Consider the following 23,502-nt stretch of genomic DNA (forward strand, 5'->3'; position numbering starts at 1 on the left):
GTATTGATACGCCAGAAAAAGTCAGCAGAGGAAGATACCGTACATTTTTTTTTCATTGGTAGGAAAAAAGTTGCAGCACTAAATTACCAGAAAACTAGTTAAAGTATTAGAAGTACCAAAAGAGTTGTTTTAAACTTGGAAATAACTGTGTTAAATGCTAGCCAAAACCAGCATCACGTAACTGCAGTGCTACAAGTTGAAAGTATTCATTCAGTACATGAAACTCAATTTCATGTATTATTTTATTACAGCAATAAAGCAAGTAGAATTACTTCCTTTCTCCAAATCTCTCATAAAGGCTTCCTTTGTCCTACAGATTTTCAATACTGATTTCCTCATCATTAGTTTGAGAAGCCTGCTAGAACAAAACTACCATATATAATTGCTATTACAAAATTCAACTGACAGTAGTTTCTTGAAAAAATAAAGAACTGAACCAAACAACATAGAACAAGGTAAGTAACCACTCTGTCGTACCCAGAAAGTCTTTATCACCACCAATCCCTCAAGCCCGATCTGTAAAGTGCTTTTAACTGTAACGCAATCACTATACTCCATCAAAGACGGCCTTTAATTCACAAAACAGCTATTTTAGACCACAGCTATTATGAGACTGCACATGTTTTCACTCATTAGTCTAAGCCAGGAGCTGCTGCAGTGAAGTATGAAAATTAAATCTCTGGTAAGCCAATGAATTGACTACTAGAAACCAGGTCCAGTCCCTTTCATTATTTAAAAAACTTCCTCATTTCAAGACCAACTTGTCTACCAGAATTTTTGTTTTTCAATGGCAAAGAAGCTCATCACCTATTTATTTACCTTTTTTGCTGACTCTGAGAAAAGAACCCCATTGTTTCCAATAATTCCTACTGGATAACCAAATATTCTTGCAAATCCTGAAGTAGAAAGATAAATTTGTAAATTTTCACATAGATTTATTTTACCATAGCATATAAAGGTAATGCTTTCTCTTGGCAACAAAAACTGCTATTCTTTTGAAGAAAAACATTATTAAAAATATTAATGGGTGAGCCAAACAGACTTAATCCAACTATAATACCAGTGGGAACATATACGTAATAATAATAATAATAATAATATATTTCTAAATACCTGTAATTAAAGTATCCCCATACAAGGCTTTGAATTCATCAAATTTACTTCCATCTACAATTCTAGCAATGACCTTAAGAAAAAAATAGAAAAATAAAATGAAATTCCTAATTCCTCATAGTTTATAATTTGTTTAGAAAGACCATGCTAACATATAACTTAAAATAAATGTTTTCCATTGGAGAACACCAAGCAGCCCACCATATAAATAGTCCGAATGTCAGTCAAAACCCATTTACTTTTGAAAGTGTGATTTAACTACATGTTTATAAAAAATGGAATTTCAATATTAAGAATATTCTAACCAGTTAAATTATACAGGAACAACATTTTCCTGATTATTTAAATTTCAAAGAAAAACTGCTACCTCTGGTTATATTAAACATTAATCAATAGATTCACATTTATAAACAGAAAAACATATAAAGCCATGAGTCACTTTCTTACAGATAAGTCTATTTTCAGCTTTGCTTAAGTTTGTGACACACAAAAATAATGAAGATCTGTTCTGAGGTTTCTCTGAGATGCAGAGGACCTATTTTATATAAACATAGATCTATTGCTAGCAAGACATTTGCCAGAAGATATTTATTTCAACTTTAAAAGAACATAAATCCAAGCTATTATAACTTTCGAGAGTGCAGTGTGAGACTCAACAGAAGTGTTCATCTTTTTTTTTCCCTTAATGCAAAGCAAATCCAGTAACTTCTAACAAAGTATTTTAAGAAAGGTACACACTAAGACTCTTCCTAAAGTAAATACTTGCTTGGTAGTGAAAAAAGCTCTGAATATGGGATCTACACAAAATATGAGGAAGGATATGGTCTCGGGTGAAAGTACTGAGGCAAATAACAACACTTGACCTGCAGTAGAGTACAATAGTCTCCATATGTGGTTGGGAGAGCTCTGCAATGTTTAGGGTGCTTATACTCCACCATCTTTAAATATTGGGTCTTTACTTTTACAGGACTGACAGAAAAAGCAAGCTATCATATCACTTGGCAAGTCTACAGAATGCTTTGCCAATCCAAAGTTCCCTATTTCCTGGCGAGTTTTTTAGAATGTTATTGATCCCTAGTCCTTGCTCCTACTTCTTAGACGTATAACCAAAAAGCGCTGCATTTTCAACATGTCATTGCTATTGCAATGTATCCGCTGAACAGAAATGTAAAGAATATATTAAAAGATTTTATGAAATTTAAATATTCACTATATATCCCAAATCAGATTTCTGTAGACAAACTATGATGATATAAAGAGTGATTTTGTGCAAGAAACCTGTGTGCATGCATGTATGGGCATGTGGATCTTGCACTTAAATTCATACCTCTTTGACGTCAAAGTTTCTTTTTAGCTGGTCACCAACTATTCCATATATTTCATCAGCAGGAAATAAAGGCTCTTCTGACGGTTCTATAGTCACCTGTAGCAATTTAACAAAACAGTGTACACAACAAAGGAATTATTAGTCCACATTGTGACTTAAAAAAACAAACAACAATTTATTTACCAACTGCTTTGAGTACATCAAAATGCTTGTACTGGCTTGTCCTCATTTTGCAAAAAGGTCAAGTTCCTTAAACTGACGGTTGACAACATTTTCTCACTTACTGTTACCTTTGTTTCTACTCCTGTGTATACCTCCAAACATGCTCCACTTCTTCCATGTTATCAAAAATTAAGCATGTCTTCCCATTTGCTTACTTTCCCTATGCTCTATTAGGCAGTTAGTATTATGACAAAACAATGAAGATTTTTTCCATGCAACTGAATACAACATCTTGCCTTCCTTCAGCTGCTGAGCTTTAACATGCTCTTATGTCTCCTGCCAAAAGAAGTTAGGGCACTTCCTCCCTCATATGCTATCCATCCTGTTTTGTACAACGGATTTTTAAATCAATACAATACAATCACATGATTTAGGTCTATCCCCTCAGTTTTATACCTCTCATTAATAATCATAGAAAATGTGTATTCAAAAAGATGCTTTAGAATGTATCTAATTCTAAGTCCATGGGAATGATTATGTGGACTTAAAATTAAATTAAACACCTTGCAAGACTGGGTTAATCTTACAGTACAGTTCTGCAATTCTGAAGCACTGTTCTAGTTGCTTCATTCTTGCATGTAATACCAGTGATTTTATTAGGAATAATGCAGTAGGAATGTAATTGCAGAACTCAAACATTAGAGAAATCTTTAAGGACAAAAATCATAGCTTCCATTTTCAAAGTGTCTAAGTCAGAGACAAAAAATGTGTTGTACAAATCAGGCAAAGAAAAACATTCCTAATTTAAACAGTGCAGTGTTTTCAAATTCTATACACTTACATCTACTTTCTTTCGGAGATTTAAACTTCTTACAGCCTTCCTTGCTAGATGAAGTGCATGACTGTCATCCAAAGCATAATGATCTGTTACACCAGATTTTCTGTATAAAAATAACAATAGCAATAGGATAACTTAAAAAAAATAATTTGACAATGAAAGTGTGAGGTTTTAAAACTTTTAACACTTTAAAAGTTTTATATTTATCTTTAAAAGATAGATGCTTCAATACAGCTCTTCATGTTTTGTAATGAAATTACTTTCAAAATCAAACCCATGCCATGAACCTTTCTTTGAAACAGTACATTCAAGTTATCAGACATGACATAAAATAGCAACTCCACGAAGTAAAAACATCTAAAGGACAATATAAAAGATGACACACATTTTTCAAATGGAAATGATAATTCATCTGAAATTATAAGGAAAAAGTATCTATACAAAAACGTTATGAACTGCTCTTAAAAATAATTATTTATTTCAGTAATCTGAAGTAAAAATTAAGCATTTCTAGTACAGTAATAACTTATTGTACAGTAACACCTAACTTTGTTTACTATTCTTTGCATTTTAGAACTAGAAAGTGCATAGTAATCTTTGTTTCAATAACAAGTATTCTCTTACAAAAAACAGAAGTTATTTTGATCTTGTTTGTAGTAAGTTCTAATTGACAGTAAGAAAGCTACAAATCTGCAAAATGTATTACTTTTCTCAGTGTGTATTATTCTATTAACATTCAGCATTAAACAGTATAGAAAAGTCTTCCATATTATGTATGGTGCTGCAGTAGATTAGACATGTATTTTAAAGTAGTAAATGAAGGAAACAAGATTCTAACTAGAGTAACATAAGGTAACTATGCTACTCTAACAATAAAATAATTCCACAGCACCAGATAAGGACACAGAAAATCTTAATTTTCAAAATCTTAATATAGTTTAAAAAAGATCTCAATAGCAAATAAATGAAGAAGGGGGAAGGGGGAAGACACCGTACGGAAGTCTAAAGGACATAATAAACTCTAGCAAGGTATTTGTTCAAACCTGCAGTGAAGATCTGCCCCTCCAAGATCCTCTGATGATACCTCTTCACCTGTTGCTGCTTTAACCTACCACAATAAAAGGAAAATGAGCTTTATTCTAGGATTAATATGTATTTTTAGTGAGAAAAATTCTTTACTTACTGTTGTATTTATTGCTGTGTCCATTATTAGTGCGAGTATACTTACACAGCCTTTAGATTTATAAATATACATTCTCACAAAACTTTTTTTAGCAGTTAACAAGCAATTTCCAATGCGATACTTTCCTGCATTGTTTCAAACAATACCTCAGCATTCTTCCACTTCACTTTCTTAACACAAACTCTCCTTCTGTGAATTTTAGCTTACTTATTTAAATATTAACCGTAAAACAATCATTAACACAATAATTTACTAAGCATAAACTGTTTGGATCAAGTATGATGTCTTCATAAAAATACCTGGAATGCACAATCTAAATCCTAGATCTGTCAAATCTTAGACCTGACAGGTTAATTTGAGAGTGAGTGAACTCCTTCTTAAAATAACGCAGTATCATTTACTGCTTTATGGTAAAAAAACCAACTATTGTGTATTTCCACTCTACTGTAACTGTTTCGAAAAGCATTCCTTGCAAGCTGGTGAAACCATTATTCATCACGCAGAAAGTACAAAGGTAGCATTAGAGACAAGAGAAGAGAAAACTATCATCACTTCCAAAACAGCTTTCAGTTTCCAAATCTTGTGCCTAAAACCGAAGCACGCTAAATATATAAATAAATATCTACACACACACACACTCCTCCAAACTGTTAAGATTGTGAAGTATAGGTATTTCTTCACTAGGAGGATTTTTGCCTTTAAATTTTAATGGCTACGCGTGTAATACAAAGGTGTGGCATTCTGATACTAATTAATGAAAAGCTTCTGTCAAAGACATAATTAACTTGAATCTTCATTAAATAACAAACGTAAGAACATATTTTTAAGAGAAATTAGGAAAAAATTCTTCATCAAAAGGGTTGTCAAGCACTGGAATAGGCTGCCCAGGGAAGTGGTTGAGTCACCCCCCTGGAGACATGTACACTTAGCGCTTAGGGACATGGTTTAGTGGTGAACTTGGCAGTGTTAAGTTTACAGTTGGACTCGATGATCTTAGGGGTATATTCCAACCTAAATGATTCTATAATTTTATGAAATACTTCTATACATCTCTCTTTAAGCATCTGGCACTGTATGCAGTTATAACATATTGTGATTCTGTGACTACTGCGGAACTCTGAACAAATCTGAACAGAGCGCTGATTTCTATTAGCACAGAAATCTAGACACTAATTTTAATAAACTTTACAAAAATTGCTTTTTTCCTCTTCTACAGAGGTGAAGCCTTCCTTCTCCATATCAAAGAATCAGAGTTGTGGGGCCTGTCAGCCACCCTGGGAGATTGTCTAGTTTAACTGCCCTGCTTCCCTGCAGGGTCAATCAGAGGAGGTTCCTCCTGACCATGTAACAGTCAAGTTTTGAGTATCTCCAAGGCTGGAGACTCCACAACCTCTCTGGACAACTTGGTTTGGCATGACCACCCTTACAGTAAAAAGGTGTTTGCTTACATCTAAATAGAACTTCCTGTATTATAGTTTGTGCCCCGTACCCTCCTGACCTGTCACTGGGCACCAATGAGAAGTCTAGCTCTACTATCTTTACTCCCCCCTGCAAGGTATTCATACATATGGATAGATTTCCCCTGAGCCATGTCTTCACCAGACTGAGAAGTCCCAGCTCTCTCGGCCTCTCCTCATATCACAGATGCCCCAGTCCCTTCATCATCTTCGTGGACCTTCAGTGTCACTTGATTATGTTCAAGTCTGTCTTCGTCCGGAGAATCCAGAGATGGACCTAGCACCCCAAATATGTCTTACAAGCCCTGAGCAGATGGGAAGGTCACTACTGTTGACTTGCTGGAAACACTCTCCCTAATCCCTGCCCAGGATGTTGCTGGCTGCCTTTGCTGCAAGGGCACATTGCTGGCTCATGTTCAATTTGGTGTCCACCGGGACCCGCAGTGAGTTTTCTGCCAAGAATCTTCCCAACTGGTTGTTCACCAGCCTGTTTTGGTGCCCATGATTATTCCTTCCAAGGAGCACCTGCCTGCTCTGTTTAACTTCAAAAGGTTCCATTCAGCCCCTTTCTCCAGCCTGTTGAGGTCCCTCTGAAAGGCACCACAATCATCTGCTCAATGAACCACTCCTCGCAAGTTTTTATCATCTGCAAGTTTGCTGATGGTGAACTTTGGACCACTGTCCAGGTCATCAATGAAGATGTTAAACAGTATTGGTCCCACTACTGACCTCTGGGGTACACACTACTGATTGACCTCCAGCTTGAGCCCAGCAGTTTAGCCAGTTCTCAGACTACCTCACAGCCCATTTAGTCAGTCCGTACTTCATCAGTATGTTGAGGATGTTATGGAAGACATGTCAAAAGCCTTGTCAAAGTCTACATAAACATGCACCGCTCTCTCTGCGTCCCCTGAGCCAGTCATCTCAGCATAGAGGGCCATCAGTTTGGTCAGGCCTGATCTCCCCATTGTAAATCTGTGTCGACTACTCATGGTCACCTTTTTGTCTGTAGTATTTTTGGAAATAGCTAGAATTATTTGCTCCATCAGCTTCCCAGGTACTGTGGTGCAACAGAGCATTCTACAAACTGTTGTTTAAATAGTAGTAACTTTCTTAAAGTTCATTAAATTCTAACAGACTGCAAATAGAGTCTTGACAAGATATGTGAGCATTTTCAAAGAAACACCTGTTCAAGCCACTTCAGCTAGCAATCATCAGGGAAAATGAACATAAACTTTAGATAAAATGTGCATTTCCCACAACGAATCACGCTGAAATGTAGAAGAGTCCCCAGCACATAAATATATGCAAATTTGACAAACTTATCCCTTTTTACCAGACTTTCCTTCACTGCTGAGCACAGAAAGTAGAAAATTTTCCCCAGGAAGAGAGAATCAAAAGTTTCTGGAATGGGATGGAGAAGTCTATAGGTCAACAAGAAATCCTGAGATACCAAACAGTATTGCCAAAGGTGAGGATATAGATTCCTCAGCTTGCAGGAGTGCAGAAGAATGGCCCTAGATCGTTACTACTCCTGCGACTTTTCCTCTTACTATGGAGATCCTTCTGTTCATGAAGTCATCACTACTCACCTTTCTAAAACAAAGGCTAAGGAAACTTGCACTTTAGTCTTCAGACTGTACCTGCAATTAACTTTTTTTTAGTATACACATCCCATCACTACTTATAACTAACATCAGGTATTTTCTTTCACTTCCTTAGGATGTTTTGTTTTAGGCAGGTGAGGGATAAAATCCAATCCAATTTTCTTCATATAGGAAAGACATTTTGGGGAACAGAGCATACACAATAATGGCTACAATATCTGCTACAACATGGAATGGAAGCTTCTATGGGAGTCTGAAGTAATTTTGATGCTTAGAGAAACGCAAGCAAAGTATTTTCAGTGAGAATATGAAAAGCTCTACCAAACTGAAAAGCTGACAGGTAGTGATATTAAAGTTTGATCTATACGCACAACAATAAGGATCATTACATCTGCAGGTTGCTAAGGAACAAATTAAATTGGAGGATAGTTGTGAAATCTTCCTCTGGAAGTGGTAATAAGTTTTCATCCTTTCTAACTTAACATCCTTGCAGTCACTGACTTGCCTAGCCAAGTCGTCCCTTCAGACTTGACTCAGCCCACCACTTTTTCGGCTGCTTATCCTGGCAAAAGTCTCCTAAACTACGTCTCAGTGATATACATGTATGACATAAATTCCCTTGTGATGTTTACCATCCTCTTAGAACAAGAGAGTCTGGTTCCCTTTTTTTCAGCTTCCTGGGTAATACTGAATGTTAGCTGTCTTATTTTTACTTGCTTAATGCTGGAACTCGAAAGAAACTGGCTTTAAGTAAACTCTCTCAGTGCACCCAAGGGGTTTCCCAAGGTCCGATGAACCTCTTCTGCTCTAACATAGCTCCAAGCAGAATCACTCAAGGTGCAGAGCATTCCCCAGCACTCTGGCCACTGGAAATGCCATGTCAGAAGAGCTGAGTTTGCTCAGGGCTTTCTGATTTACTAGCAGAGCTTCTGCAACAAATTACACTGAAGTTGAGCAAGCCCCAGAGGCAGTACTGCCACTTTATATGCCACTGGCCCTAAGGTAATGAACTGTGCTGGACCTAGAAAGGTTTTGTATTTGGACGGCTCAGGTGTTCCTGCAACTAGGACTGTTACTTGTAACACAATAACCACGCTAATAAGTGTCTGATGTAAAAGTTCATTTCTTTCATCGTACTCATTTCCTTATCTCAGTAAAAAGATGTATGAATCACCCAATGTTAGTCATTCAACTGGTATTACTATCAACTAATATCTTCATTCATATTTATGCCACTTTTCACCAAGAAACTCCTAATACGTAAATTACAGTGACAAATTTACAGAAAATTGCCTAATTTTGAGGGAGGATTTGTCTTTGTTTATCTATACACAACAAGCTGAAAAAGACTAATACAAAATAAAAGGAACAGAGACCTAGGTAAGACGTTTGAAACAATTACTGCCAAAGAAATTTCAACAGACAAAGAACTCCTAGAACTCTAAATTCTAATACGCAGAAAATAAATGAGCACTAAATGACATAGTTGCTATTAATTACTTCATCTGCTTTTCCTGATTACTTGTCATCTCAGAAAGCCTCCACTGAAATAATAAAATACTTCAAGCTAAATGCATTATTTTATTATGGCAAACACCAAAGTATCCTTGTACTTATAGGTGTGCGTCCTCTGCCGCTGCTTTAGATATGCCAGTTACATTCTGAATGTTCTGGAACAGCAATTAGCATTTACCAGCCATCGAAAAGTATGTCTGCATAAATGGTAAGAATTTTTTATTTTTTTTTTAAGCTGCACAAGAATTTAAAATCCATCTATACATTGAACTTTGGAAGAAAAGAAGGGTATAAAATGCTAAATCCGCTTCTAGCATCAAGATGACACGGTGGGGAAAAGAACACCCTAAAGCAAAAGAATGAAATGCAAAAACATGCTGTGGAAACAAGAGCAGTGCTATACAAGTAAACAATAAATGACATCATGGGGTAAGTTATTGATGCTTTTAAGGAAATAAACACACTCATGCCTTAGGAACTGGTCAACAACAAAAATCTGTCAGTGGTTGTCTTCCCATTGTTTCTAGGACCTGCTACATTTTCGGAGTATCTTAAGTGGTTGAAAGAAGTCATTTGCAGTGATTTCCCTCCTCCGTTACTACAGAAATTAAGTGGAGCAGTATCTTCATTAACAATGCTGGTACAAATTGATTTCTCCATTTAAGCCTGCTCAAGTTGAAAGGACTTTTCTGAGACATTTGACTTACACTTGGCTTTGTCACAGGAAGCATGCCTAAAAGCTCCCAAAAGACTATAACCAAAACAGAGCAAACGTGCTGCCTCATAACAGTTTGTTCAATGAGGCAAATATTTGACTATTTCAAAAAAGCAAGTTTATCCAGTCAGAATTCATTGAGACTAGAATAGTTGTGCTAGGTGCTGCCCTGTTAGCTCTAGCACTAACGTAACATTTACTACTGGAAATTCCTTTCTTCTTATGAAGCTTGTGTCAAGTAAAGTAATCTTTGTCACCAGAGATTATAATTTGTATTGCTATAAAACTGAGCCTACACTACAACATACACTGATATAGCTCTTTTTTAAAAAAAAAAAAAAAAAAAAATCCCACTCAAGCACTCCCTTTTCTGTTGGAGCCAAGCTACTGTGATTTTAAAGCTGTCTTATGCTGCAATATTTTGCACAGTCACAAATTCCATTATGAGTTCCACAATAAAGCAAGTTTTAATTCACAGGATCTTTTCAGGTCAGCTTCCTTAGAAAAAATTTCCTTACTAAGAAAGTAAGGAAATGATGACAAACTCCCTTGTAAGTGCATCTCTCTTGTCTGTAAACTGACATAAAATATAGCAGATCAGTCCTACTTCTGAAGTTCTCTGATCTTGACTCTGAGATATAGTATACATGCTTGTAATTTTCTTTTCCATTTCACGTCAAACCTAGAGACTACATAATTGAATATATAAAGCATTTTTTAATTTAAAATGTGCATGGCAATCTAAAAGCAGTACTATATAAACACCTTAATAAAGTCTGACATATATGCACCTCTAACAGACAGAAAAAGATGTAATTTAGGATATAAACATTCAGATACACTTAAAAAATGAAAACTAATCTACAGAATATCTGGAAATACCTCATCAAGAAAGGTCTCAATAGTTTAAGCTGTACAATTGTCAGCAGCACAATTTTTTTGGGGCTATGTTACTAGAAACTTCAATATCCTTACCAGTGGTGGCCCTCCCAAGAATATTGTTCCCTGTTTGCGAACAATAATACTTTCATCAGCCATTGCAGGTACGTACGCTCCTCCTGCTGTACAGGATCCCATTACTACTGCTATCTATAGGGAAAACAAAAACCACACGTTAATGAATTGTCCAAATCTTAAAAATAGCAAATGCACGTGCTACTATTATATATTATACTGATTTTAATGTAGGTTCTGGGACAGCACTGCAAGATTATTTTTGCCTGACAGAGAAAATTTTTTATTTATGTTTTAGTTTTTCTTCAAAAAAATAGGGAATCTCTCTAGTTTTCAACAGTCTCTTAAACTATGATCTTCAGGATCATAGGACGTGCACAGGACCCTGCACGAAAATTCATATATACAGTACCATGAGCTACATAGGTGAAATGTTTGAAGAGGCGCACGTTCTGCCATTAAATTAATTTTTACCCATGAATGGAAAAAATCTGAAACCTAGAGGTTGCTCCTGGTATTTACCCTTAAGTCAGAGTTATTGCTTATTGGCATAATTTCACCCATGTATTAATCCTTTGAAGATAATTCCTCACATCTACTAGTATGTAACCTCAGTTTTTCAATGGATCAACTAATTAACTCTGCCCCTTCAAGGTGTGCTGAGTATCTCGTTATAGGCTTTAGCATGAATAATCTCTGCCTCACCGTTTTGCCTAATTTTGAGATGAACATCTACCCAATGAAAATATTCTATCAGTAATATTTTGGTGACACTTTTACAGAACTGACTTGACCCCAGATATGATCAATACTGTAGCAGTATATGTTCCTGAAAGTGAAGTTTCTCACTTAACTTCTCCTCCAGGGGAGCTCTTCCAAAGACCCTTTCAAAACAGCTTGTAATGCAGAAGAAATGGAATACTCATATAAAAAAGGCAGCCAAGAAGAAACACTTTCTTTCACAATTACAAAAAAAGATCCGCACAAAATAATTTATTTTGTGTTATATTTGTTGGGAAATATTTCTAAAGCTACATCGAGTAGTGTTCTGTGTTAAATGATCATTTCATGTTTTCTCTTAATAGAAAACAGCACACAGAAGTAAAACTTTCAAATCACATTACCTGTATCTAAAGCAGGAGTAGATGAACTACGCCAACCTGCTATCATCAAATCAAACAGCTTTTTCAGCAAACAGTTTTCAGTTTCTTAAACTATATTCAGAGTCACATGATTAATCTGCAGCATTTCTGTTGTGCATTTAATAAAATACCTCCTGGTAAATACAAAGATAACATAAGCCTCTAGAAATGGGAGAAACTTGCAGAAAAAGTTCATTTGATTTTTTTCCCCACGATTTGTGGGGTTTTCCTACTCTTAATTTTACCATGCTTATTCTGAAAAACGTGCCTGCATTTAAACTTTAACTTGGGTGTTACTTTTTCCAATACATAGATTGGAATATGTATATACTGGAAAAACCAAAATTTACCTGTCAAATAGTACAACCTAAAATTCCCAACTAATGTCCTACTTCCTGACTCGATTCTTTGAATAACTGCATAGGAAATTACTCAACAGTGCAATACAACCCAACATTTCTGAATGCACATACAGTATTTCATACCCACTGATCAGCTCTCCGTTGTATCCATGCAGCATATGAGTGTGAAAGAGCTTAGGAAACGACTAATTAGAAGCTAATCACAGCTTTCTGATTCACAGCCATACAGACATCAACGCAATTTAAAGCTGCAGTAGGAGTATAATAAATTAGTCACAGGTAAAAGTGGAGGGGGAAATTAAAAGCAACATAGGCAACTGGAGAAAAAAAAAAGCAAACAAAAAAGCAAACACTTTAAGGGCAAAATTGAGAAGGGCTGATGAGCTGCTGAAACAGACCTTCAGGATGGCCATAACACAGAATAGCAGGTAAAAAACTAGCAGCACCCAGACTCCCATTTCAGAAAAATTAACCAGAATGGAAATCAGAGGAAGCATAATTTCCTAACACCATTTCCTAATGAAACACCCTCTCAAACAGGGAACATGATTCTTGCTACCACAGTCTGTTAGCACAGATTTACAGATGTTAATAGTGCCTTTTTGAAATGACACAAAGGATAGAAACACCTCCCAAACAAAGTACACCTGTATTAAAACCTTTAAATGAAGGAAGTACTTCAGTAAATGTTTTTCCCAGTCTACCATAAATATTTTAAGAAAGCTAAACTTTCACCAGTGTCATACCAAGCAAAATTGTGTTTTATTAAAAGGAAAAATCTTTCCTACACTTAGTTTTTATTATATAGGAGTACAATGCTACTCTTAAGACTATATGGTAATTGAAATAAAAAAAAAAAATCAACTTTATAAGGAACTTTACAAATACATTAAAGTTGTTTCAAGATATTCAGGAAAACACCTGCATGACTTCAGAGACAGGCATATCTAGAAACGTCCTGCCTAATGACAGTAATTTCAGCCTTGCAAACTGAGTTTACATATTCATCATTACATAACATCTAAAAATCACTACTCCCATACCAGATAATGATTGGAGGCTCTAGGAAAAATAAGGTTTACCAAAACTTCTCCTAAAAAGATAATTCAGCAAAACAGCCCAGTGACTGTCTCCTTTGACACTTGCTGTTCAACAAAAATGCTGGAACCAATTTTATTCACACATGTCCTGGTTCCGGCGGGGATAGGGTTAATTTTCCCTGGTATCCCATGCCCTGTGAGCCATGCCCGCCCTGAGCTGCCGGGGGAGGGGGCAGGAAGTCGCCGCTCGGAGCGGGCTGGGGCGTCCCGGGTCCGGTCGGTGAGCGGCGGTCCCGTAATCGTGTTTGTATATGCCTCTGTCCGTGTTATTGCTGTTGTTTGCATGTTCCCTTTGCTGTTCTGTTAAACTGCCTTTGTCCCAACCCAAGAGTCTTGCCTTTTCTTCTGATTCTTCCTGTATCGGGAAGGCCTGAGCGAGCGGCACGTGGCTCTTTGTTGCCGGCTGAGGCCAAACCACGACAACACATATAAATCTAAAGTACAACCTAGACCTATCAGTGACTCCACTGGATGGCCAGCTTATGAACAGTCTTTTTTCCTAAACATTTTTGTTCTAACTAAACAGTGATTTTCCTCTGGAGACCTAGCTAATCACTACAATTGCTCCACTTTTATGTTGGAAAGAACTGCAGAAGTTAAACTATGGCAGACTTTCTAAAAGGATTTAGTGTGTTGTTGGAATCTTCAGCCTTGGATTTCTCTAGAGGCCTTGGATTTCAGGATTCTTTGGTATTGAAAAGATGGTTGAAGATTTGAAGCCTGACTTGCTTCCAAAATGTGCCAAAAAGGTATCAAGGTAACAAATGTTTCCTCAGAAATCATGCAAAGCCAATGTCTGCCATGTAAGTAGGAGTCACGTGGAATACTGTATCCTTGACCAGTGCATCTGCTGCACAGTGGAAGGAAGTATTAGCTTCCGCATCCTCCCTTTGGACTAGGAGATTCAAACAAGCACAGCTTCTCACAGAGAATAAATAGCACTGGTTTCAGCCCAGCCACGCCTCTCAATGACAGATGTTGGTAAGAATGAAGAAAATAAACTATTTCCACTTTACATTAATGATGAGTTCAACAGTCAAGTATGTCAAAACAATACAGTGATGAAATACTTCCATGACAGTACTCAGATGAAACAGCAAGTAAGCTAAACACTTACTCTGCTTGAGGTTCCAACACCTACTTCCAAGCCTACTGTTCAAACCAATTTTTCTTCTCAGGTAGAATATCCTGAAAATTTCCTTCACCTTCTTTCATCCAGCCAATTTAAAGTGATAGGCATTGAACTGACAACTACACCCAGGAGCAGGGTCTTGAAATTAAGATAATTCAGTGAAAATCACCAGCCCAGAAGTCAAAAAAATTAGAACATTAGTAACTACCAGCAAAGCAATAGAAAAGAGAATAATGTATACCACTATGCTATTTTTTTATATATATATATATATATCAATCACCAGCTGACATATTGAGTAGTGCAGTCAGGCTCCCTGATCTCAAAAAATATATAACAAGACCTGGGAAAAGTTTACAGAAGATAAAGTAGGACCATCAAAGATATGGAACACTTTCTGTAGGAAGAACAGAAAGCGACAGACATAGCAGAGGGCTATGTAACCATACGAAGAGGCTGGGAGCTGACTGACTAGACAGCAATTCTGCAAGAATGACCTGGTTGTCTGCTTTCCCGGAACGTTCCTTTATTTGGAGGTTATCTTCATAGACCATGGATGACTCTGCGCTCCCTGGGAGGCTCTCACAGGTCCCTGCTGACAATTCCCTTAGCAAGCCCAAGACTACTCTCCTGAAGACCAGGGTCTTTATCCTGCTACCTGCCTTGCTCACCTCCATTGAGACCTTATACTCTGCCTTCCACTTTCACTGCAGCCAAAGCCGCCATCAGCAGTCACGTGCTCATTCTTCATGAGTAACAGATCCAGAAGTGCACCTCCCCTAGCACGCCACCTGCGTCAAAAAACTGACCCCAACGCACTCCTGAAACACAAAACCACTTCTAAATCCAGGAACTGTGACTAACAGTAATTCTATGCATCATTAATGCATTAGAAAATAACCTCACTGTCAGGGCACTTTTACCATACAGAACATCAATGTACAAAATGGATATATAAATATACGCATACACCTGTTAATAGAAAGCACGTCTCATTTACTAGCCATCATCAAGTGGGTCCTCACATTTACAACACTGATGCAGAATAATCAACTGTTCCAAGAGATTTCCTAGCACTTCTTCACATGGCCCTACATACTATGTTGTCAAGTCCCTTCTTCTCCCACTCCAAGACAGGAGCAGGTAGGTCATGTTATTAACACTAGGGCCAAGAAATAAGACAGCTTCTTCTAAACTATAATGACTTTTTGTGGACAGTTAACTGTGTTTACAGTGCCTCCAACTCCCAGACTGGGCCATCGGGTCAACACAACCCACTGCTGTCAAAAACAAAGCATAGGTACAAGCCTCGAAGCCAGATAAAGGCAGAAAACAAAAAAAACCTAATTAGTACATTTCATTCTTAAGTAAAAGGAAATTACCTGTGGAATTCCTTGTGAGGACATGACTGCTTGATTGTAGAAAATACGGCCAAAATGATCTCGATCTGGAAATACTTCTGCTTGCCGAGGCAAATTTGCTCCTCCTGAATCAACTGGAGTGAATGAAAATGTATTAACATGTCTTTGAACTTGTTAATATACTTAACTGTGAACTTGTGATATACTTAAGTTGTTGGTAAAGTATCTGCACATTACTTAAAATATACAGCAACTGCTATCACTAACACTATATGTATTTCCATGACTTTAGGTATATTAGGATATTCTTCTGGAAAAAAAAATGTGAAAATTTGAAATTTGAAAATGTCCATGCTGCCCTCCTGTAAAGCAGGGTTTTGATTCTTTCCCCTGCCCTTGCAGAACCGCTCTCCCAAAACAGCATCAACTCCAGCAACTAGACAAACTCCAGCCTGGTGTAGTGAAATGAGCCATCCCTGAACACAAGAGAAAATGTCCACACCAGTGACTGACTCGGTGAGAAAGGGCCTCAGGTATCCACATCAAAATTAACACCTAGGCGGCTATCACTGAGGGAAAAGGCAGTTCAAATGGCATGAAAATTACATCAGCAAAGTGCTGACTGACTACAAAACACTCCCTCATGATCACACAACTGAAATGAACTGAAACAAGCCCAGGTACAGAAGTTGCAAAGGTAAAATAACTCACCAGGTTTGAGTGATGAGCAGTGTATATACAGGGAGTATACTTCTCAAAGGTTGAATAAAAAATTAAACTTTTGTTTCAAAGGCATATCTATGTCCCACAGTTCCTCATTCCGTAAGATCTTAAAACAGTAGAATCACATGCAATTGCTCACTGATAACTTACTAAAAAAATAAGCGTTGTCTGAACAGATAGAATTTGCTGATAATTCAGACTAAAAAAATCATACAGTTGTTTTGCAAACAGCAAAGCTAAGTTTCTTCTGTTTATTATAACTAAGATAAAACCTAGCCATTCCCTTGCCTCCAAGACTCCTTCCATTGCAGTATGACAATCACACAAAGTCCTCACCACACCGTCCCTGTATTCACTCCACCAGTACTTTCAAGTTCACATTTCTCCTAATCCTTCTCTTGGTATTCTTTGCATGTTTGGCCTGCCAGCAGGGCAAGAAATTACAAATGCTTATGCTGGCCAGGACCTACAATTATGTTAACTATTTAACTAGCACAACAATCCTGACCCGCAAACCAACTAATGCCTCTCAGCTGCTATGTAAGCTGCCAAGCAGAACAAATGAGGACTAACCCACCCTATTTTTTAAATGGAGACAGTAGAAGGGTCTTTCTCCTCTGATGCTAACTTAAACAAAATCCACAGGAATACACACTCTCTTAAATCCCTCTGTCAAAACTGGCTGAAATTTGTTAATGGATTCAAAAGTTATTAGATTGGGAATTGAGGCTAAAAGGTAGACACTGGCAGAAAGCTCTTGTATTTTTACAAAATCAGGCTAAGAAAATACTACCTCTAATGTACTAAAGACATTTGGCTGTCTGATCTTAATCTTAATAAAAGTATACATAAGTAAAACTTACATGAAGATCTCACAAAATACTGATTTAATAGACTAAACTCAAAATGCAAAATAATACACAAAGAAATTTCTGCTTCAGTAAAATTCATCACAAATTGTAAAAATCTATTGATCCAAACTATTATTGACACTTTTGGCACTGATACTTTTTTTATTTCTTTGGTATGGTCTCTCATACAGCTACATACTCCACCAAGAGGCAAAGGAACTCTTTTTTTTGTTTTAAACTGTAATTTGAATTAAGACTGGTTGAGACTATAGGATGGATTGCTCAAGCATGACAGAAGGGAAAGCAATAAGAAAGAAGTGATACAATGGCACAGTTGTATCTGTTTCTTATGAACTGAGCCCTACAGCACTGCAGAAGATGGTGCTGAGAAGCTATAGGTACCCTCTAGGTTAAGAATTGCCACCAATCTGTAGATCTAACACAGTATTGATGAAAATTCATTTGAATATGTGTGTCTAAAATACATACCTGGTTAGTCAAATCTGGGGACACATCAGTCTCAGCAACATTTATTTAAAGAAACAGTGTCTTATGTAGAGATCCTGAGCTGCCTTTAACACAGGACATTTGCTATTTCTGCAGTGGGACTTACCCAAATATAGGCAAGGGAGATGATTTTGCATTGCAATTTCTTGAGCACGTAAATGTTTCTTAACTGTGATGGGATAATAGGTACCACCTTTGACAGTTGCATCATTAGCGACAATCAAGCATTCCACCCTAAAAATAAAACAAGTTTATGAGAGAGAGAAGTATTGCTAATGAGGAAGCATGTTTGTTGGTTAAGAACTAGAACATGCCAAGGACTCAAAGCCCTGATGCTCAAGAAGACCCCTCCTCACCAGCACTCCTTCAACGCACATTGCAACAGCATTCTCAGCACTACGATGTCCTGTTTCAGTCCCTTAACTCCCTAAAATAATGCTGTATAGCATCATATTTAATTCCAACAATAATCTTGGAGGTACTTTTAGTGAGCAAAACTAATTCTTAGCCTAGAATGCTGTCCTATTTCTTGAAAATTGCCTTACAGGTGCACTAATCTCTTTCCTTCATCGGACAGCAGAAACTCTATGTGTATTCTGCTTTAGTATGGGACACACTAGCTAAAAAAATACGTAAAGTCACTTCATTTTAGCTAAGACTGAACAAATTAAGATACTAACTTTGTTGATTCTTTGGGTGTCAGAAATTAAACACTAAAAATGCTAACAGCTTAACACTAGAAACTGAAAAAAAAGATACCTTCTTCCTTTTCATATCATCAGTAATGTAGATCATTGGTAACTCTCACCCAGATACTCGTCCAATGCCTGTGATAATCCCTCCTGCCGGTACCTCTTCATTACCATACAACTGGTAACCTGCAAACTGGGAGAACTCCAAGAAGGGAGACCTGAATAATGACAAATATAACACAATTTAAAAAAGGAACTGGCCATATTTGCTACTGAATCTCATTTAGAAGGTTAAATTTTTAAAAATGAGATTTTTTTTTTTAAGAGACATGAGCATTTCGAAGAACGCTTCTGTAAAATTTCAACTGTGTTATTTGCCAGCATTTATGGAAACTAAAGAGCCGAGAAGCCTGCTGCAGTAATTACCCACAAAAGAGAACCTGAAGTGTTTTTTAAAAACAGAAGTACCTACCCGGGATCAATAAGCCTGTCAATTCTCTCTCTGGGTAACAGCTTTCCTCTTGATGTGTGAAGCTTACGAGCTTTTTCTCCACCTCCTGTAATACAGTAGTAAATTCCTAGATTTACTATGGACACAGATAGATAAATCACCACTTATATTAAAACTTAGAATGGAAGCACTGATGAGTTTCCAGTTTTTGAAGTATGGATCTTAATAATGAATTTAATAAATAATGGTTTCCACTTCAAACAGATTTAAGGTATTGATAAAAACGCTTGCTTTTCAGAATCTACTCCATTTTCCTCCTCATTTTTATAGTTAGTCTTGAGGTAAAGACTTTAATAAACACAGTTGTCTGAAACTTTCCTCCACTGCTTGGCAATGGACAGAAAGGCTCAAAGCACAAACATACAGACAAAAGCACAGCGGTAAGAACTACAAAAAATACTATTCCCCAAATTTGTTTCAAAATAGGTATGCTGAATCCAATCTTGAAAGACAACACAATCTGGATTCATTCCCTCAGATCACTCCGAAACTGTAAGCAGAGTTCAGACACATAGCATTTAATATCAAGTTTATCTTTGCTTCACTTCAGCCCTTTACTTGAGGTCATTCTAAATCATATCTTTTGCTCTCTAGAGCTTTGTGTCATTCAATATGTAAGATTTGTTGACACACTCAGCCTCTTTATAACAACAGCTTATACAAACATTGTCTCTCTGTGTAGACAGATCACTGATCCACCTCATCACTCTAAAATTGTCTTCCCTGTCCAAAATAAAGAAGCTGCTATTTTGCTGACATTTCTCCCAAAATCTCAAGATTTCTTTGTCAGCTAAGCATCACTGAAACAGATCTTTTAAGCCCACCTTTCAAGCCCTTTCTCTCACCCCCTTCCTTGATCACTATGCGCATCATTTCCTACCTGTTAGGTATGCCAGAAAGCACACAATTTATTTCTGATTCAGCCTGTTCATTAGGTCTGTATATCCAGCCTAAGTCTAAATCTTGCAAATTCCTTCTGTACAAGTTTCTTAAGATACAACCTCTTACATGCACCCACAGAGCTAATACTCTCATCCAAGTTCTCAATATCCCACATCATGATAACTACAACATTTTCTCTGACCTCCATCTTGCCTTTCTCATTTACACCCAGACTAATGCTGCACAAACAATTTTCCATCCTGTGACTTTTGTCATCTCTGTGCACACCCCCTCTTCACACACAAATCACAAATGCTTGCCCTCCAGGCCTTGTTGCCATTCTACTGAACGTTTCTCTTCCAAGATCAAGATGTTTGCCTTATCCTACACTAGCCTCCATTCTGTAGACTGTGAGAAGCACCATCCCTGACAATGAAACAAACCTGGAGGCATTTAATTTGAAATCCCTTCTTAATTTCTCCTTTACAGTAATGTCTATGCAAACCTCACTGTAACTGCTGATGTGCTATGATTGCTGCCAGTCACAGAGACTAAAAGTACCTCTGTTGCTTCTTGTGCTTGCTATCAGAAATCCATCTGTTGTAATTTATCATAGCCTGTACATTCTTTGGGGCAGGGACCATCTTCCTGTTGCACAGGTGGGGATTACTTGGTAAATGGGATATGGGTCCACAAAAGCCCTCCCCACTGAAGTAACAGATCAAGAATGAAGTATACATTAGGCCTTACAAAGACCTCAAGCAAGAGCTCATCCTCTGAAAGACAGCTCTTACAAAGAAGATGATGTTGCACTTATCCTTAAAAAGTATTCAACATAAGTACCGAATTATTCTCATATACTTAAATGACAGGCAAAGCAATCTCAATCGGTATCACTCAAAATGATGTATTAACATCCTGGTAAAGCTCCCTGAGATGGAGGAAAGATGAGGGCCATGTTCTTGTCCTGTTATCATGTAATGGGCAAGAACAGGAACACGTGTAGCAATGAAGAAGGCCATGATCACTAGTTCATGAGTCAAATAGGGAACTGCTGAACAGTCTCTACACCTGTAAAAGACACAGCGTTCATGGGTTTCAGCATCTCCTCGGGAAATCTCGGAGCTTTTTTTCACAGCAAGCAAGAAAAAACACTATGCACAAAACCTTAACTGTGTTCCATTCCAAAGCTGTGAAAGAAACTGCACTATGTAAGAAACAGTATATGAAGAGACAAACAGTATCATGATGGGCAAGAAGTGGAGAATTAAAGCTGCATGCTAAACCTCTGCCAGCACAATTAAGCGTTTATAAACCATTTTCATTTTATTGTCCCCATCAATTATAGTCAACTGTAATTAATTCAGGTAGTCTTACAAGTCAAGAAGATGAAACACAGACTTCAATCTTTTAAACTATTACAGAATTGCTTTTGTTTGCCAGCACAACTGCAGCTAGGGTCTCTGAAAATTCTCTTGGCACATGAAGAGACTAACATGCAACTTGAACAGATGCACATTTGCCAAACCAATTTATTATAAAAGCAGGCAGCAGTGCATGAAGCAAGGAAGCAGGTGAAGTGGAAAGTGTATCAGTAAAAGCCTTTTATTAATAATCCTATCTACTTTAAAACACATTGCCATTAGAAACATACATTCTATTGATTACAAAGATCTTAACTGATTAAAAATTAACTGACTCTGAATACCCAGTTTTTGTTATCTACTTGCTTACTTTTTGCCTCTCTGGCAATGAAATTAATCTTCTGTTTGACTAAATCAGCTTTGCTTTCATTTATGTCTGCTTCCAGTAATTTATGGATTTGCTTGCATTAGGATATTGCTCTGATATTCAACCGGCAAACAAAAAGTATCTTAACACACTAGATACTGTGGTAAACACAGAAATTTTTTCTAGCTAGCCTGAGTTACTTAAAAAAAACCCTAAATTTTGAACCAGTAGCTTGGATGTAAATCTTTTAAGATTTACTACTAGCAGAAGACGCTAAATCTAGGTTTGAACAGATAAGCTAACATTTCAGTATGCCTACTATAATCCAGCAAATATGTCGTATCTGAATGAACTGATTAAAGGGGAAAAAAATTCAAAGAACAAAACTGTTTTTTGGATCAAATTTAAAAAGTGTTTGAAAATCTAGACTATTACACTTACCTAATCTGATTTTTTCTGCTTGCTCTTGGAGCTCGGTTACCAGTGCTTTCATTCGTTCATAGTTTTCCTAAGTGGGGAACAAAACAGCATTTTAAGTTTAACCAAGAGTGACAGTATTATTTTTAGTAAACAAACACAGAAAGTACAAGATTTATTTCCCTTCCAAATTCCATTTTTACCTTATTAAATACTGGTTCTGTATTGTCTTTGAAGTAATAACATTTCTATCTCTGTACTGGCTTTCCTCAAGCATCCCACAGCATTTAATGAACAAGCTTCACAAAAACTCTGAGTGCATTAGGATTGTAAAAGACTAGTACCAAATTTAATAAACAAAAATAAAATTAGTCATTACAGAGTTGAAGTGCTATTTTTCAGGTTTTGTTAATTTTTGTTACAGGTTTGTTTGCTTTTTTAATCTAATTTTGTAAAAAACATCACACAGATTCAAATTAAGTGCAGCTATCTCTCTTGTACCAGAAGATGAATGACCTAGACCAAACAGAATTTGGCAAACACTTTCTACATTCTTGTTGTTTAGGTAGAAAATAAAGATAAAACAAAGCTTTTAAGAAATAAGAACTCTGGTCTTCTTGCCAACAGCCCTCTTAGACAAAGACTCTCAGTTTTGAATATGAGTGATATAGTAGTGAGCTTATAATTTCTATCAGAATTATCCAAAACTCTGTGTGTTCATTACAGTAGTTTTTTTGCCGTTTCTTAGGAATTAAAAGGTATTAGTCAAGCTTAGTTTTTTTCAGACGCATTAAGAGCTATGTTACCTCTTTGAAAAGTGTAACTGCAATAGAAGAACATGATAACCGCTGCATAAAAAAAAAATAATCATACTGCCGTGTTTAATTTGTATTTAAAAGATGTTAGTCTACTTTGACAGAAAAAAAAATCTGGTGACTCGTTATATTTGGACTTGAAGACTCAGAATTAAGGTTTCCCGTAGAAGCAACAAGTGTTGCAGTTCAATTTGTTCAGCTCTGTCTCAGTCACTGATGCAAAGCAGGAAGAAAATAAAAACGTACACAGGCACCTCGCATTCAAACTGTTTTAGCCGCACAGTAAGACTTTCAAAAGAACACATTTCACCCCCTTTGTAATTGCTACAAATATATTAAAAATACGCTATTGAAGGTAAAAACAGGTCTTAGCAATTTTATCAGCTCGTATACACAGTTCCCTTT

At 36.8% G+C, this 23,502-nt stretch overlaps 1 protein-coding gene across 2 annotated transcripts in view; it reads right to left on the bottom strand.

Moving 5' to 3' along the window:
* MCCC2 (methylcrotonyl-CoA carboxylase subunit 2) overlaps positions 1 to 23,502 on the bottom strand; it is a 39,288-nt gene that overhangs the window by 12,453 nt on the left and 3,333 nt on the right. For both annotated transcript variants that reach the window (XM_054185778.1, XM_054185777.1), the window contains exons 2-12: positions 22,307 to 22,373; positions 19,214 to 19,298; positions 18,858 to 18,959; positions 18,156 to 18,283; positions 15,990 to 16,102; positions 10,893 to 11,006; positions 4,484 to 4,548; positions 3,444 to 3,543; positions 2,441 to 2,536; positions 1,114 to 1,186; positions 820 to 896 (exon numbers count right to left, since the gene is read on the bottom strand). In XM_054185778.1, the coding sequence (XP_054041753.1) occupies positions 820 to 896; positions 1,114 to 1,186; positions 2,441 to 2,536; positions 3,444 to 3,543; positions 4,484 to 4,548; positions 10,893 to 11,006; positions 15,990 to 16,102; positions 18,156 to 18,283; positions 18,858 to 18,959; positions 19,214 to 19,298; positions 22,307 to 22,373 (1,020 nt within the window). The remainder of the gene's footprint in view (positions 1 to 819; positions 897 to 1,113; positions 1,187 to 2,440; positions 2,537 to 3,443; positions 3,544 to 4,483; positions 4,549 to 10,892; positions 11,007 to 15,989; positions 16,103 to 18,155; positions 18,284 to 18,857; positions 18,960 to 19,213; positions 19,299 to 22,306; positions 22,374 to 23,502) is intronic.

Source organism: Rissa tridactyla, chromosome Z (assembly GCF_028500815.1).
Source record: "Rissa tridactyla isolate bRisTri1 chromosome Z, bRisTri1.patW.cur.20221130, whole genome shotgun sequence".
NCBI classification, from domain to species: Eukaryota; Metazoa; Chordata; class Aves; order Charadriiformes; family Laridae; genus Rissa; species Rissa tridactyla.